Consider the following 16852-nt stretch of genomic DNA (forward strand, 5'->3'; position numbering starts at 1 on the left):
GCTAATATGCCAGAGTTTTATGATGTTGTGGGTATTGCAGGTTTCAGCAGTGCAGTTTTCTACCATGGATGAGAATCTCTGAAGAGAGAGAATAATAAGTTAGAATCATTAAAAAGTCTTGGAATAAGGACAAGAGACGCTCCCAGGAGCAGAAGTGACCTCCAGGATGGTGAGACACAACAATGGAGTCGATAGAACAGAATTTGTCATTATTTTTCAATAAAACTTGTGCAAGCAATGTATGTGCAATTCTCTCTCTCTTGGAAAATGGAAAGAACGGGTCCACAACCTGTCCTTGCACGGGGTCCACAACCTGTCCTTGCACGGGGCCCACAACCTGTCCTTGCACGGGGCCCACAACCTGTCCTTGCACGGGGCCCACAACCTGTCCTTGCACGGGGCCCACAACCTGTCCTTGCACGGGGCCCACAAACTGTCCTTGCACGGGGCCCACAATCTGTCCTTGCACGGGGCCCACAACCTGTCCATACACGGAGCCCACAACCTGTCCATACACGGGGCCCACAACCTGTCCATACACGGAGCCCACAACCTGTCCATACACGGGGCCCACAACCTGTCCATGCACGGGGCCCACAACCTGTCCATTCACGGGGTCCACAACCTGTCCTTGCACGGGGCCCACAACCTGTCCATGCACGGGGCCCACAACCTGTCCATTCACGGGGCCCACAACCTGTCCATGCACGGGGCCCACAACCTGTCCTTGCACGGTGCCCACAACCTGTCCTTGCATGGGGCCCACAACCTGTCCATGCACGGGGCCCACAAACTGTCCTTGCACGGGGCCCACAACCTGTCCTTGCACGGGGCCCACAACCTGTCATTGCACGGGGCCCACAACCTGTCCTTGCACGGGGCCCACAACCTGTCCTTGCACGGGGCCCACAACCTGTCCTTGCACGGGGCCCACAACCTGTCCTTGCACGGGGCCCACAACCTGTCCTTGCACGGGGCCCACAAACTGTCCTTGCACGGGGCCCACAAACTGTCCTTGCACGGGGCCCACAATCTGTCCTTGCACGGGGCCCACAACCTGTCCATACACGGAGCCCACAACCTGTCCATACACGGGGCCCACAACCTGTCCATACACGGAGCCCACAACCTGTCCATACACGGGGCCCACAACCTGTCCATGCACGGGGCCCACAACCTGTCCATTCACGGGGTCCACAACCTGTCCTTGCACGGGGCCCACAACCTGTCCATGCACGGGGCCCACAACCTGTCCATTCACGGGGCCCACAACCTGTCCATGCACGGGGCCCACAACCTGTCCTTGCACGGGGCCCACAACCTGTCCTTGCACGGTGCCCACAACCTGTCCTTGCATGGGGCCCACAACCTGTCCATGCACGGGGCCCACAAACTGTCCTTGCACGGGGCCCACAACCTGTCCTTGCACGGGGCCCACAACCTGTGCTTGCACGGGGCCCACAACCTGTCCATGCACGGGGCCCACAACCAGTCCTTGCACGGGGCCCACAACCTGTCCATGCACGGGGCCCACAACCTGTCCATGCACGGGGCCCACAAACTGTCCTTGCACGGGGCCCACAACCTGTCCATTCACGGGGACCACAACCTGTCCATGCACGGGGCCCACAACCTGTCCATGCACGGGGCCCACAACCTGTCCTTGCACGGGGCCCACAACCTGTCCATGCACGGGGCCCACAACCTGTCCTTGCACGGGGCCCACAACCTGTCCATGCACGGGGCCCACAACCTGTCCTTGCACGGGGCCCACAACCTGTCCTTGCACGGGGCCCACAACCTGTCCATGCACGGGGCCCACAACCTGTGCTTGCACGGGGCCCACAACCTGTCCATGCACGGGGCCCACAACCTGTGCTTGCACGGGGCCCACAACCTGTCCATGCACGGGGCCCACAACCTGTGCTTGCACGGGGCCCACAACCTGTCCTTGCACGGGGCCCACAACCTGTGCTTGCACGGGGCCCACAACCTGTCCTTGCACGGGGCCCACAACCTGTCCATGCACGGGGCCCACAACCTGTCCTTGCACGGGGCCCACAACCTGTCCATGCACGGGGCCCACAACCTGTCCTTGCACGGGGCCCACAACCTGTCCTTGCACGGGGCCCACAACCTGTCCTTGCACGGGGCCCACAACCTGTCCATGCACGGGGCCCACAACCTGTCCATGCACGGGGCCCACAACCTGTGCTTGCACGGGGCCCACAACCTGTCCTTGCACGGGGCCCACAACCTGTCCTTGCACGGGGCCCACAACCTGTCCATGCACGGGGCCCACAACCTGTCCTTGCACGGGGCCCACAACCTGTCCTTGCACGGGGCCCACAACCTGTCCATGCACGGGGCCCACAACCTGTCCATGCACGGGGCCCACAACCTGTCCATGCACGGGGCCCACAACCTGTGCTTGCACGGGGCCCACAACCTGTCCTTGCACGGGGCCCACAACCTGTCCTTGCACGGGGCCCACAACCTGTCCATGCACGGGGCCCACAACCTGTGCTTGCACGCTCTGCAACAAATAGAAAGGCCAGGTATTGTGGAAAGTGCAATCCATCAGCTCCAGCAGGACACGGCGCATTGCGGGCGCAGCACCCTGCCCCAATACTCTCCAGCATACAAGGGGTCACTCCTGCTACCCAGCGAGCAGTCACTCTCATCCGAGCGCTCTGATTGGTCAGAGCTCCAGTCTCAAGACCAAACGCCGCCACCTGATTGGTCAGCGCCTTCAGCACCGGCCGTGGAGCCTTTTCCTGGGATTCCTCGGGAGAGCTGCAGGTAACTGGATCCGGCGCCCGGTGATCCTGCTGCTCTTTACCGTGGGGACGTGATCCGTGAAGTGCAAACAAGCAGAGTGACACATAAAAAGGGCAAGCAAACCAAAGCAGGCAAGCAAAGTGTGCAGAGTGGGCTCTGCCATGGATCTGTGCAGGGTCCGCCCATATTGATTGCATCAAGGGGTTTGCCCACTGCATCTTGCATGGTGAAGTGTGGCAGAGGCTCCCACAGCCCTCTCTCCTGGAGGATAGCTGGTGCATGGCTGCTCCTCTTATGCCTGCACTTAGCTGCTTGCTGCACACAGGCCCTGCTCTTGGAGGAAGGCAGTGCTGACCTTGCTTGGCTCTATTCTCTGCACACATTCTTGCTTTTTTTTGTCTTTGGCTGCCTTCACCATGTGCTCTCAGCTGTGGCTCCTGACAGACAGGAATATCCTGCAGGACTATCCTCAGATGCACATCCTGGAAGCACTGGAGCAGCGCTGCAAACAACAGGAGCTGGACTTCACATTGGTGTTAATGGATCAGATCGCCCTCACTGTCATTGATGGCAAGCTGGGTAAGATCTCTTCACTTTAATCCATGGGGTGGTGCCATGTAACAGGGTGGGGGCATCTAACCTGCCACTATATATTTAGCAATCATTGCTCTCACCCTACTGACACATCCTCTAATAAAGTCTCCTGACTATAACTTGAGTGCATGTTCTGAAACTCATTGCAATTTAATTACAGAGTACTCCGCCATCCAAGAGTTTTTCATTAGCCTTGCTGTACTGAGTATTGCACTTCAAAGCCGCTCCTCCAGGCCATGCACTGGGGTTAATCAGGAACATTTACAGCTAGTTTGATGCAATTATAAACTGTTTCCATTCAGTTGATTAAAATGTGACCTTAATTACAATTTATATAATAGTGGACAAGTGAATAAGTGCTGGGAATAAAAGATATCCCACAAACCATCATGCCTTGCCCAGGGTAGATAGCTATAGTAGGGGCAGACCAGACAGTGAAGGGCCCTTGTGGGAGAACCGTATTAGAGCCATTACTTATCCCACAGCTCCACCATAAAGCACTTAATTATTTCGCTCTAACAATCCACCAGTAATTCTGAGCTATGAAATTTATTAGTTCATACCCTTGCATGCAGCCTAATTAATCGGAGGAAACCACTTTTAAGATAACAGATGGCATCGTACCCAGATCTGTCCGCCCCTGAGATACAGATGCAGAGCAATAAGCTGACCCAAGTATGTCCTCCCCTGAGATACAGAGCCAGAGCAAACCGGACCCAAGTATCTCTACCCCTGAGATACCGAGCCAAAATAATAACCTGACCTAGGTATGTCCACCCGTGACATAGAGAGACAGAGTAATAAGCTGACCCAGGTATGTCCGCCCCTGAGATAGAGAGCCAGCGAAAACCTGACCCAAGTATCTCCACCCATGAGATACAGAGGCAGAGCAATAACCTGACCCAGGTATGTCCACCCATGAGATACAGAGACAGAGCAATAACATGACCCAGGTATGTCCTGCCCTGAGATACAGAGGCAGAGCAATAACCTGACCCAGGTATGTCCGCCCCTGAGATACAGAGGCAGAGCAATGACCTGACCCAGGTATGTCCGCCCCTGAGATACAGAGCCAGAGCAATAACCTGACCCAGGTATGTCCACCCTTGAGATACAGAGCCAGAGCAATAACCTGACCCAGATATGTCCACCCCTGAGATACAGAGCCAGAGCAATAACTTGACCCAGGTATGTCCACCCCTAAGATACAGAGCCAGAGCAATAACCTGACCCAGGTATGTCCTCCCCTGAGATACAGAGCCAGAGCAATAACCTGACCCAGATATGTCCACCCCTGAGATACAGAGCCAGAGCAATAACTTGACCCAGGTATGTCCACCCCTGAGATACAGAGCCAGAGCAATAACATGACCCAAGTATGTCCACCCCTGAGATACAGAGCCAGAGCAATAACTTGACTCAGGTATGTCCACCCCTGAGATACAGAGCCAGAGCAATAACTTGACCCAGGTATGTCCACCCCTAAGATACAGAGCCAGAGCAATAACCTGACCCAGATATGTCCACCCCTGAGATACAGAGCCAGAGCAATAACTTGACCCAGGTATGTCCACCCCTGAGATACAGAGCCAGAGCAATAACCTGACCCAGATATGTCCACCCCTGAGATACAGAGGCAGAGCAATAAGCTGACCCAGGTATGTCCGCCCCTGAGATACAAAGCCAGAGCAATAACCTGACCCAGGTATGTCCACCCCTGAGATACTGAGACAGAGCAATAACCTGACCCAGGTATGTCCGCCCCTGAGATACAGAGGCAGAGCAATAACCTGACCCAGGTATGTCCGGCCCTGAGATACAGAGCCAAAGCAATAACCTGACCCAGGTATGTCCTCCCTGAGATACAGAGCCAGAGCAATAAGCTGACTCAGGTATGTCCTCCCCTGAGATACAGAGGCAGAGCAATAACCTGACCCAGGTATGTCCTCTCCTGAGATACTGAGCCAGAACAATAAGCTGACTCAGGTATGTCCTCCCCTGAGATACAGAGGCAGAGCAATAACCTGACCCAGGTATGTCCTCCCCTGAGATACAGAGGCAGAGCAATAACCTGACCCAGGTATGTCCGCCCCTGAGATACAGAGCCAGAGCAATAAGCTGACTCAGGTATGTCCTCCCCTGAGATACTGAGCCAGAGCAATAACCTGACCCAGGTTTGTCCGCCCCTGAGATACTGAGCCAGAGCAATAACCTGACCTAGGTATGTCCTCCCCTGAGATACAGAGCCAGAGCAATAAGCTGACCCAGGTATGTCCTCCCCTGAGATACTGAGCCAGAGCAATAACCTGACCTAGGTATGTCCTCCCCTGAGATACAGAGCCAGAGCAATAAGCTGACTCAGGTATGTCCTCCCCTGAGATACTGAGCCAGAGCAATAACCTGACCTAGGTATGTCCTCCCCTGAGATACTGAGCCAGAGCAATAACCTGACCAAAGTATGTCCTCCCCTGAGATACTGAGCCAGAGCAATAACCTGACCTAGGTATGTCCTCCCCTGAGATACTGAGCCAGAGCAATAACCTGACCAAAGTATGTCCGCCCCTGAGATACAGAGCCAGAGCAATAACCTGACCCAGGTATGTCCACCCCTGAGATACAGAGCCAGAGCAATAAGCTGACCCAGGTATGTCCTCCCCTGAGATACTGAGCCAGAGCAATAACCTGACCAAAGTATGTCCGCCCCTGAGATACAGAGGCAGAGCAATAACCTGACCCATGTATGTCCACCCCTGAGATACTGAGCCAGAGCAATAAGCTGACCCAAGTATGTCTACTCCTGAGATACTAAGCCCGAGTAATAACCTGACCTAGGTATGTCCGCCCCTGAGATACAGAGCCAGAGCAATAACCTGACCCAGGTATGTCCTCCCCTGAGATACAGAGCCAGAGCAATAACCTGACCCAGGTATGTCCGCCCCTGAGATACAGAGCCAGAGCAATAACCTGACCCAGGTATGTCCTCCCCTGAGATACAGAGCCAGCGCAATAACCTAACCCAGGTATGTCCTCCCCTGAGATACAGAGGCAGAGCAATAACCTGACCCAGGTATGTCCTCCCCTGAGATACAGAGGCAGAGCAATAACCTGACCCAGGTATGTCCGCCCCTGAGATACAGAGCCAGAGCAATAACCTGACCCAGGTATGTCCGCCCCTGAGATACAGAGCCAGAGCAATAACCTGACCCAGGTATGTCCACCCCTGAGATACAGAGCCAGAGCAATAACCTGACCCAGGTATGTCCGCCCCTGAGATACAGAGCCAGAGCAATAACCTGACCCAGGTATGTCCGCCCCTGAGATACAGAGGCAGAGCAATAACCTGACCCAGGTATGTCCACCCCTGAGATACAGAGCCAGAGCAATAACCTGACCCAGGTATGTCCACCCCTGAGATACAGAGCCAGAGCAATAACCTGACCCAGGTATGTCCGCCCCTGAGATACAGAGGCAGAGCAATAACCTGACCCAGGTATGTCCGCCCCTGAGATACAGAGGCAGAGCAATAACCTGACCCAGGTATGTCCGCCCCTGAGATACAGAGCCAGAGCAATAACCTGACCCAGGTATGTCCTCCCCTGAGATACTGAGACAGAGCAATAAGGAAATGTCCACACGCTGCTGTTTTGTGTTCACCATAAAACTGCACCTTGTGGTCCAAAATGCATCTAAAAACGCATGCATTTTCCATGCGTTTTTTATGCGTTTTTGACAGTGGTTTTTTTTGCATTTTAATCACCTCATTGAACTCAATGGGTGAAAAATGCAGGGAAAAACGTAAAAAGCATTGACATGCTGCAGCTGTGGTCACCACAAAACTGCAGCCATAAAAAAGCAACATGTCCACAGCAAAACTGAAATCTCATAGCTTTTGCTGCTGAAGGAAATGCATGCAGTTGTGTGCCACAAACCGCACCCAAAAACGTGGCAAAAAGGCAGTGTGCGCATGTGGCCTAAGCCGACCCAGGTATGTCCGCCCCTGAGATCCAGAGGAGATCAGGAAGCTGACTCAGGTTTAAGCCTAAACATCCTGCATAAGGGTATGTGCGCACGTTGCTTTTTACCTGCTTTTTTGCTGCTTTTTCTTCTGCGCTGTTTAATGCCAAAATGGATGTGTTCTTCTATTCAAGCAAAGTCTATGGGAATTTGGGTTTCTTGTTCACACTATGTTGTTCAAAATGCTGCCTTTTTGAGGCAGAACTTTGGTCAAAAACTCAGCTTTTCAAAGAAGCAACATGTCAATTGTTTTTGCCATTTGGGTTTTGCACTGCAAAGCTGAGTTTTTGACCAAAGTTCTGCCACAAAAAGGCAGCATTTTGAACAACATAGTGTGAACAAGAAACCCAAATTCCCATAGACTTTGCTTGAATAGAAGAACACATCAATTTTGGCATTAAACAGCGCAGAAGAAAAAGCAGCAAAAAAGCAGGTAAAAAGCAACGTGCACACATACCCTTAGTGTCATTTATTTATTAAAAGGAACCTCTCCCAAGATTTGGTGACTATAAGCTGCGGCCACCACCACTGGGCTTTTATATACAGCATTCTAACTTACTGTATATAAGAGCCCAGGCCGCTGTGTACAACTTAAAAATCACTTCATAATACTTACCCAAGGGGCGGTCCGGTGTAGACTGGTCGGTTGGGTGTCTGGTGCTTCCTCTTTCAGCCATTTTTGTCCTCCTTCTGAAGCTTGGGTGCATGATGCGTCCTACGTCGTGCACACAGGCCGGCATTGAGGACCAACTCATGCGCAGTACAATACTTTGATCTTCCCTGCTCAGAGCAGATCAAAATGCGCCTGCACAGGACCGCGATGCCGGCTAGTGTGGATAACATAGGACGCGTCATGCACCCCGGCTTCAGAAGAAGGTGGACAAAGATGGCCGAAAGAGGAGGTGCCGGTACTGGAGAACAGAGACACCCATCCGACATTCTGCACCAGACCACCCCTTAGGGCGGTGTCACACGCTACGATATATCGGGCGATATGCCGTTGGGGTCACGAATTCCGTGACGCACATCCGGCATCGTTAGACATATCGTACCGTGTGACAGCTACGAACGACTGTGAACGAGCAAAAATACTCAACTTATCGTTGCTCGTTGACACGTCGTTCATTTTTATAAAGTCGTTCCTCCTTCTGCGCGCCGGTTGTTCGTCGTTCCCGAGGAAGCACACATCGCTCCATCTGACACCCCGGGAATGACGAACACAGCTTACCTGCATCCCGCCGGCAATGCGGAAAGAAGGAGGTGGGCGGGATGTTACGTCCCGCTCATCTCCGCCCCTCCGCTTCTATTGGGCGGCCGCTGTGTGACGTTGCTGTGACGCCGAACGTCCCACCCCCTTCAGAAAGAGGATGTTCGCCGCCCACAGCGACGTCGTTAGGGAGGTAAGTACGTGTGACGGGGGTTAACGACTTTGTGCGCCACGGGCAACAAATTGCCCGTGACGCACAACCGACGGTGGCGGGTACGATCGCTCGTGCGATCGCCCTATATATCGTAGCGTGTGACTCCGCCCTTAGGTGAGTATTATAAAGTGATTTTTTTCGTTATACACATTGGCCTGGGCTCTAATATACAGTATTCTAGAATGCTGTATATAAAAGCCCAGTGGTGGTGGCCGCAGCTTATAGTCACCAAATCTGCTGACAGGTTCCCTTTTAGGCTATGTGTCCACGGTAGAATGTTGCTGCGGATTTTTCTGCATGAAAATCCGCGGCTTTCCCGCAAAATCCGCACCTTTTCAAAGGTGCGGATTTGCCGCGGATTTACCGCGGAATTGCCGCGGATTTTGGTGCGGATTTTTTTTTTTTCCCAATTCTGAAGCCAAAATCCGGATCAAAATCTGCAACAATAATTGACATGTTGCAGATTTTTCCGGATCAAAATCCGCACCAAATCCGCCGCGGAAAAATCCGCAGCATGGGCACAGCATTTCCAAAAAGCCATAGAAATGGCTGGGAAGTGCCACTGCTGCAGATTTTCGGGAAATCCGCGGCTTTTCCGCGAGAAATCCGCAGAAAAATCCGCGCATTTTCCGCAGCGTGGGCACATAGCCTAAGGATATTTTAGACCCTCATAAACCGATGTATATAAATAAGGGTGTAGTAGTTATACTGTGCTTTTTCTGTAGTCTGCAGGGGCCCTAGTTTATGATTGGCCCCATCTCCTTCTCTATGGGAGGTAACTCTACATTGGCTGCCCCCTCCACCGCCACTGCAATGTTAGAATGCAACATAAGGGAAAACTCGCCCGCAGCAATCTCACCCCTTTCTGCTGTTATAGTTTATGCATTGTCTTTAGTGCAGCTGATATTTCATGTGTTATTTATAAATAGTTTATATTTATGTCTATATTATTTATGTGCAGTTTATTACATTGTAGAAGATTGATTGTAGCCGATGTCATGTGTTATTTATGAATATGTATTTTTTTATTTATATATTATTTATGTGCAGGATAGTATATTGTAGCCGATTGATTTATTGTTAGTCTTTACTTTAAACATGCATGTATTAAAGGGGATGTTTTAGCAGAAAATAAATTAAAATGAAATTCTCAACTATTGCAACCACTAAGTCTCACAGCAGGCCTGACCCTGCCACGGACACTGGGGAACGTCTCCTCATTTTGACCAGTGGGTCAGATTTCAATAGAACGTAATGTTATAAATGTGCAGTCAGATAATACAGGGTCACACCGCTGACAATCAATGACTCAGCTTCTTTTGCGGTACTGTGCATTGATTTCTGCACCTAGCACAGATCATACTCACAGTACTCTCCCATAGAAGTCTATAGGTCATATGCAGACTTTGTTTTCTTACATGAACAATGTTTTGGTGTGATAGATAGAGGGATGGATAGATAGATAGATAGATAGATAGATAGAGGGATAGATAGATAGAGGGATGGATAGATAGATAGATAGATAGATAGATAGATAGAGGGATAGATAGATAGATAGATAGATAGATAGATAGATAGATAGATAGATAGAGGGATACATAGAGGGAAAGATAGAGAGATAGATGGATAGAAAGATGGATGGATGGATAGATAGATAAATAGATAGAGGGATAGAGAAATAGAGGGATGGATGGATAAAGGGATGGATAGATAGATAGATAGATAGATAGATAGAGGGCTAGATAGATAGAGGGATAGATAGATAGATAGATAGATGTTAGGGCCAGGTGGACGGGCAGACCCAGGAGGTGGATCCACTGGGCTGAACACCTCACCGAGGGCAAGGTGCCCGGTAGCCGGAGCACTAGCAGGACAGTCCGTTCAGAGGAGTGGAGTGAAGAAGTCCCTGGGACCACGGGGTCTCTGATGGTAGTCCGGGTGACGGAGCTCAGGTTCGGAGGCCGAGATGACGTCAGGCAGAGTCCGGAACCAATGGAGCGAGAAGGCGGGTCACCACAGGGATCGGAGATGGTAGGAACTGACGGGATGGCAGACCATCACCGTTCGGGGTTCGGGTATCGTCAGGACTGGTTGGCGAGGCAGGAGCGGCTCTACGAGAGAGATAGGTGAGTATATCACAAGACACAAGGAGACCTGACTCCTAGCTTAGAAAACACGAAGAACAGGCCCCGCCCACTTGGAAAGGATCCCCCTATATACCCAGTACCTGATCCTTCAATATCCTGTTGGAGGACACTGGCCCTTTAAGAGAGGGTCAATGACCGCGCGCGCGCCCTAATGCGTATGCGCGAGGCCCGGGTGCCAGAAGCCAGGGCAGGGAGCGGTGAACAGGAGGCAGGAGAGCCGGGCTGGAGCAGAGCTGCCGACGGGCGCCGGGAGCGGGGACCGGGCTGCCTGGGGACCGCAGGTGATGGGGCCTGGAGGCTGTGGAGCGAGGGACGCCTGGCAGAGGAGCCGGGGAGCAAGGCAGGGAAGCCGGGGAGCGAGGCAGGGAAGCCGGGGAGCGTGGCAGGGGAGCCGGGGAGCGAGGCAGGAGAGCCGGAGAGCGTGTCAGGGGACCCGGGGAGCGTGACAATAGATAGATAGATAGAGGGCTAGATAGATAGAGGGATAGATAGATAGATAGATAGATAGAGGGATAGATAGATAAAGGGATGGATAGATAGATAGATAGATAGATAGAGGGATGGATAGATAGATAGATAGATAGATAGATAGATAGAGGGATGGATAGATAGATAGATGAATAGGTAGATAAAGGGATGGATAGATAGATAGATAGATAGATAGATAGATAGAGGGATGGATAGATAGATAGATGAATAGGTAGATAAAGGGATAGATAGATGGATAGAGGGATATATAGATAGATAGATAGATAGAGGGCTAGATAGATAGAGGGATAGATAGATAGATAGAGGGATAGATAGATAGAGGGATAGATAGATAGAGGGATGGATAGATAGAGGGATAGATAGATAGAGGGATAGATAGATAGAGGGATGGATAGATAGAGGGATGGATAGATAGAGGGATAGAGAGATAGAGGGATAGAGAGATAGAGGGATGGATAGATAGAGGGATAGAGAGATAGAGGGATAGATAGATAGAGGGATGGATAGAGGGACAGATTTGTCAAATAATGGACACCAACGACACTTGATGGCCCCTGTTATAATCAATAGGGTATATCAGTTTTTTGCTATGGTTTCTTATTTTGTCATTTTACTAGAAGAAATACCGCTGCACACTGCAGTTAAGATGAAGTCTGCAGCAAAGTCTCCAGACTGGGTTCGGGGAAGTACCATGCGAATGGCGAAAGGGCAGGGAAATCCTTTGTCTAGGGAAGGGGGAGATGGTGACCCCTGACCGAACCTACTGCTGGTCCCTAGGGTCCCTCACCACCCTAGATAGGTTCAGCACCTATGCGCTGAGCCGGATACCTGACTCTAGGTATCCCTAGTGCTGGGCCCTAAATAGGGAACGGGTGTGATGAGCTCTTCGTCAACCCTACTAAACAACTATGGACAGAAGGAGGTCACATAGGGGGAAAAGCATGAACTACTTATCATTAGATGACTCAGGTAGAAGTTCAGCAAAGCTTTCAGTAACGGTACCACAGAGGAGTACAAGCCACCTGATTGCAACCTCGGATTGAAGGAACTGAAAATATCACCAGCACCAGTCCAAGGAAGGAAGGGATATTTAAACACCAAGAGAATGCTGATAATCAGCAGCTGGGTGGAAGGCGAGCTCCTGCTGTGTCCAAAAGGGAGAGAGCTGAATCCAGCAGGAAAGCTACCTATACCAATGAAAACTGACAGCAGGAACAATGGAAAGTCAGGGAGCATTTTGTGCAGCCAAATACTGTGACCTTCTATGGCCAGAAACCACAAGACTGTCTGTCACACGTGACACGCCGCCTAGCCTTTATTTCCTGTCCATAGCATGTTCTTTAAAGGCAATTATTTTTTCCCTATAGAGTGAACAATGACAAATAGACCCTAATGTAAGAACATTTTATGGGCCATTTGCAGTCCCAATAGCTCATCATAATGCAGAATTCCCCCTGCCATGGAGGTGGTTGTGCAATTGTACAGGTTACACCAATGATATGTCTACCCGCTTTGTAAATACCTTTTGTTAATGCGTGGGATGAAAAAGCTTTGGAAAAAATTGCATGCAAAACTTTTGCAGTGGATATTACACAATATTACAGTTTTGTTTTTTTTTGTGAAGCTCAGATGCCCCTAAATACAAGTGATTGGGTGTGTCATAAAGCCATTTTCTGTAGTCTCATGATCTGGAGGAACTTGACCAAAGTTCCCATTTAATATAACGCTGTGATAATTCTATTCACATTGAAAGGGAGTGTGTCATCAGAAAATAACTGTTCTGCCTTCATCCACGTGTGAGCTGTGTGGACTCCGGCATACAGCTAACCTTCATCCAATGTTTCAATAAACAGACTGTGTTGCCTTTAAGTCTTTATTTATTAAATGATGATGGATAGGTGGATGATCATAAGAAATGGATGATTGATTGGTAAAAACTATAACAAAGGATACAAATCCATATCAGTACAGGCATATCACAAATAACAGAATGACATACATAGTAGTACTGGTATTTACAGAATCTGCATAACATAGAGAGCAATGCATATGACTGAACACAACATTTACACTGCTGAAGCTGCCCTACACCTGCTCTGCATGTATCACAGCCTATGCAATCTGAGTAGATCCACTGCCACTTCACAGTGCCTACATAACAACTGTACACATATTCCAACACAAATATGTAGTCTAGTACAATGATTCCTACCGGGATCCATTAGTCAGGAGGAACGATTGAAGAAAAGGTACTGGAGCCAACCATAGCACCTCTGAATCCTATGGAGGCATCAAGACATCTGCGTCTCCAACTCAGTAAGGGAAGGGAAAAAGGGGCAGTCCAAGGAAGTATCTTTTCCTTAAAGCAACAGGCTCAAAACCACAGAAATACTGTAGAGAGGTATGAGGAAAACATAAGAAAGCCAACAGTGACCTCTTGTGGGCAACAAACGATATTACCCTTATCCTATTTAATGAATAGAAGACAGAACACTCCCCGCTTGGCGTTAACCAATGCCACTATTGGACTCCTGAGGGGATAACAACAACACAAGTTCAGTGACTGGTCTGGTGAACAGTTTGTTCTCTCCGAGCTTGCTCACTCTGACCTCTACCTTGCGTACTCTCCCATCCTTGCTGGGAAAGGGTTTGGTGACTAGGCCGAGTGGCCACTCATTTCGGTGTGATTGACTGTCCTTTACAAGTACCACATCGCCAAGTCTGATGTTTGGATGGTCTTTCTGCCATTTTGTTCTGGTTTGCAGAGTGGAGAGATATTGTTTCCTCCATCTGTCCCAAAAGGCATTGGACACGTTTTGTACTTGCCTCCATTGTCTTCTGTAGAGGTCTTTCTCGGTGAATTCTCCAGGTGGAGCTCCTGGGACACAGGTTTTCTGTGTAAGTAACATGGCAGGAGTAAGAACTGTTGAGTCTCCAGAATCTCCAGAAAGAGCTGTCAATGGCCTAGCATTCATGATAGCTGTAACTTCGGCCAAGAACGTAGTCAAGCTTTCGTGGGTAAGTCTGGAGTTTGCTTGCAAGAGGATAGAATCTAGAATCTTGCGTGCAATTCCTATCATTCTTTCCCAGGTGCCTCCCATGTGCGAAGAGTGTGGCGGGTTGAAGGTCCAGGTGCATCCTTGCTCACTTAGGTACCTCTCTACATTTGTAATGTCTAGATTGGAAGGGATTTGGAGTTCTCTTGCTGCTCCAATAAAGTTCGTGCCTCTATCAGAACGAATGTGCTTCACAGGGCCTCTGATAGCGATGAAGCGTCGAAGTGCATTTATGAAACTTGAAGTGTCCATAGATTCTATTACTTCGATATGAACAGCTCTGACAGACAAACAGGTGAATAGAACTGCCCAACACTTTGCTTCGGCATGGACCTTCCTAGTGCGTCTTGTAGCTACGGACCAGGGGCCGAACACATCCAGTCCAACGTTGGTGAAAGGGGGTTCAGTACTGAGCCTGTCAGGTGGAAGATTAGCCATCTTCTGGTTTTGAAACATGCCATGAAGTTTGCGACACGTAACGCAGTTGAAGATGAGTTTGCTCACGCTTCTCTTCGCTCCGACTATCCATAGTCCAGCCGCTCGTAGACTCCCTTCGGTAAACAAACGACCTTGATATCTCACCAAGATGTGATGATGTTGAATGAGCAAGGTTCTGACGTGATGACGTCCGGGAATTATTACCGGGTGTTTCTCTGAGACTTCTACCTTAGCTTCTTGAATGCGGCCACCTATTCTCAGCAGCCCATCTTTGTCAATGAACGGGTCGAGTTTCCTCAACGCACTGTCTCTAGGAATGGGTAGTCCTTTGTCGAGATTGTCTATCTCCTTGTTGTAGGCTTCATTTTGTACAACATGGAGTATTGTAATCTTGGCTTTCTCTAGGTTGGGAGCAGTAAACACATGCTTGCAGTGATGCCAACCTTTACTGCATCTCTGATTTCTTGGTAGTTCGGACTTGTAAAACTGAGTCACGTGTAGTAAAAAAGCGATGGCTCTAACAAGTGAGTTCCAGGTTGAGAATCTACTGAACGGATGAGATCCGAGGTGACGTCCTGAAACCACTGTATGAAGAGCTGACACTTGAGGACGAAGGTCTTCATCGACATCTGGATCCACCAGTTCGAATGTATTGGGCCTGCTGATGTAGGATGTTGTTCGGTACAGGAAGGCAGGGCCTGTGAACCATGTAGTGTCCTTAAGGTGACTTGGTGCAACGGATCTAGTCGCATGGTCGGCGGGATTGTGATGAGTAGATACGTAATGCCACTGATCAGGGCGAGTTGATCTTCTTATTCTCAATACCCGGTTGCTGACGTAGACATAGAAGCGTCGTGTTTCGTTGCAGATGTATCCTAGTACCACCTTGCTGTCAGTGTAGAACTCTGCATCTTTGATCTCCTGATTCATTCCATCTGAGATAAGTTCAGCCAGCTCTACTGCAAGGACGGCAGCACAGAGTTCCAGTCTAGGTATCGTGTGTTCACGGAGTGGCGCCAGTTTTGTCCGACTCATGACGAACCCAATATGGATCTGTTCATTCACATCGGTGGTTTTAAGGTATACTACTGCTGCGATTGCTTTGACTGATGCATCGCAGAAGATACAAAGTCTTTGAGATTTGACTTCTGTGGATGGCACAGGAGCGTATGGTCGGTTCACATGAAGATCGGTCAAGGCCTCTAGAGACTTCCTCCACTCTGCCCACAGGTCTGCTTTTTCTGCCGGAAGTGGATCATCCCAATCAGATGTCTCTTGGGTGAAGTCTCTTAGCATCATTTTACCTTGGACGGTAACTGGAGCTACGAATCCCAGAGGATCGTACAAACTATTCACAAAGGAAAGGACACCTCTACGTGTGAAGGATTTTTCTTCTTTGTTGATCTGAAAGGTGAAGGCATCTGTCTTCAAGTCCCAAAGTAGTCCTAGGCTCCGTTGCATGGGAAGAGAGTCGATGCTCAGGTCTATGCCCTTCAGATCACTGGAATAGTCTTGAGAGGGAAAGGCTTCCATCAGTTCTCGGCTATTGGATGCAATCTTATGCAACCTTAAGTTGGACTGAGCGAGCATTTCTTGAGCTCTTTTTAGAAGACTGATTGCTGCCTCGTTTGTGGGTGTGGATTTTAAGCAGTCGTCTACGTAGAAATCCTTTTCCACAAAGGATCTAACATCCGACCCGTACTTCTCTTCACCTACTTTGGCGGAATTCCTGAGACCGTAGATAGCCACGGCAGGGGAAGGACTGTTCCCGAAGATATGTACCCTCATCCGGTACTCTATGATGTCTTTATCTGGGTCGTTGTCACGGTACCAGAAGAACCTCAGGTAGTTTCTGTGTTCCTTTTTGACGAGAAAGCAGTGGAACATCTGTTGGATGTCAGCCATAAATGCC

The 16852-nt window shown here is 49.9% G+C and overlaps 1 protein-coding gene across 1 annotated transcript in view; it reads left to right on the plus strand.

Annotated features, from left to right (window-relative positions):
* The first annotated feature begins 2765 nt into the window (after positions 1–2765).
* RIMKLA (ribosomal modification protein rimK like family member A) overlaps positions 2766–16852 on the plus strand; it is a 78737-nt gene continuing 64650 nt past the window's right edge. Inside the window, exon 1 of the mRNA XM_075328969.1 lies at positions 2766–3360. Within this exon, the coding sequence (XP_075185084.1) occupies positions 3198–3360 (163 nt within the window). The 5' untranslated portion in view covers positions 2766–3197. The remainder of the gene's footprint in view (positions 3361–16852) is intronic.

This window comes from Anomaloglossus baeobatrachus, chromosome 11 (assembly GCF_048569485.1).
Source record: "Anomaloglossus baeobatrachus isolate aAnoBae1 chromosome 11, aAnoBae1.hap1, whole genome shotgun sequence".
Taxonomy (NCBI): Eukaryota; Metazoa; Chordata; class Amphibia; order Anura; family Aromobatidae; genus Anomaloglossus; species Anomaloglossus baeobatrachus.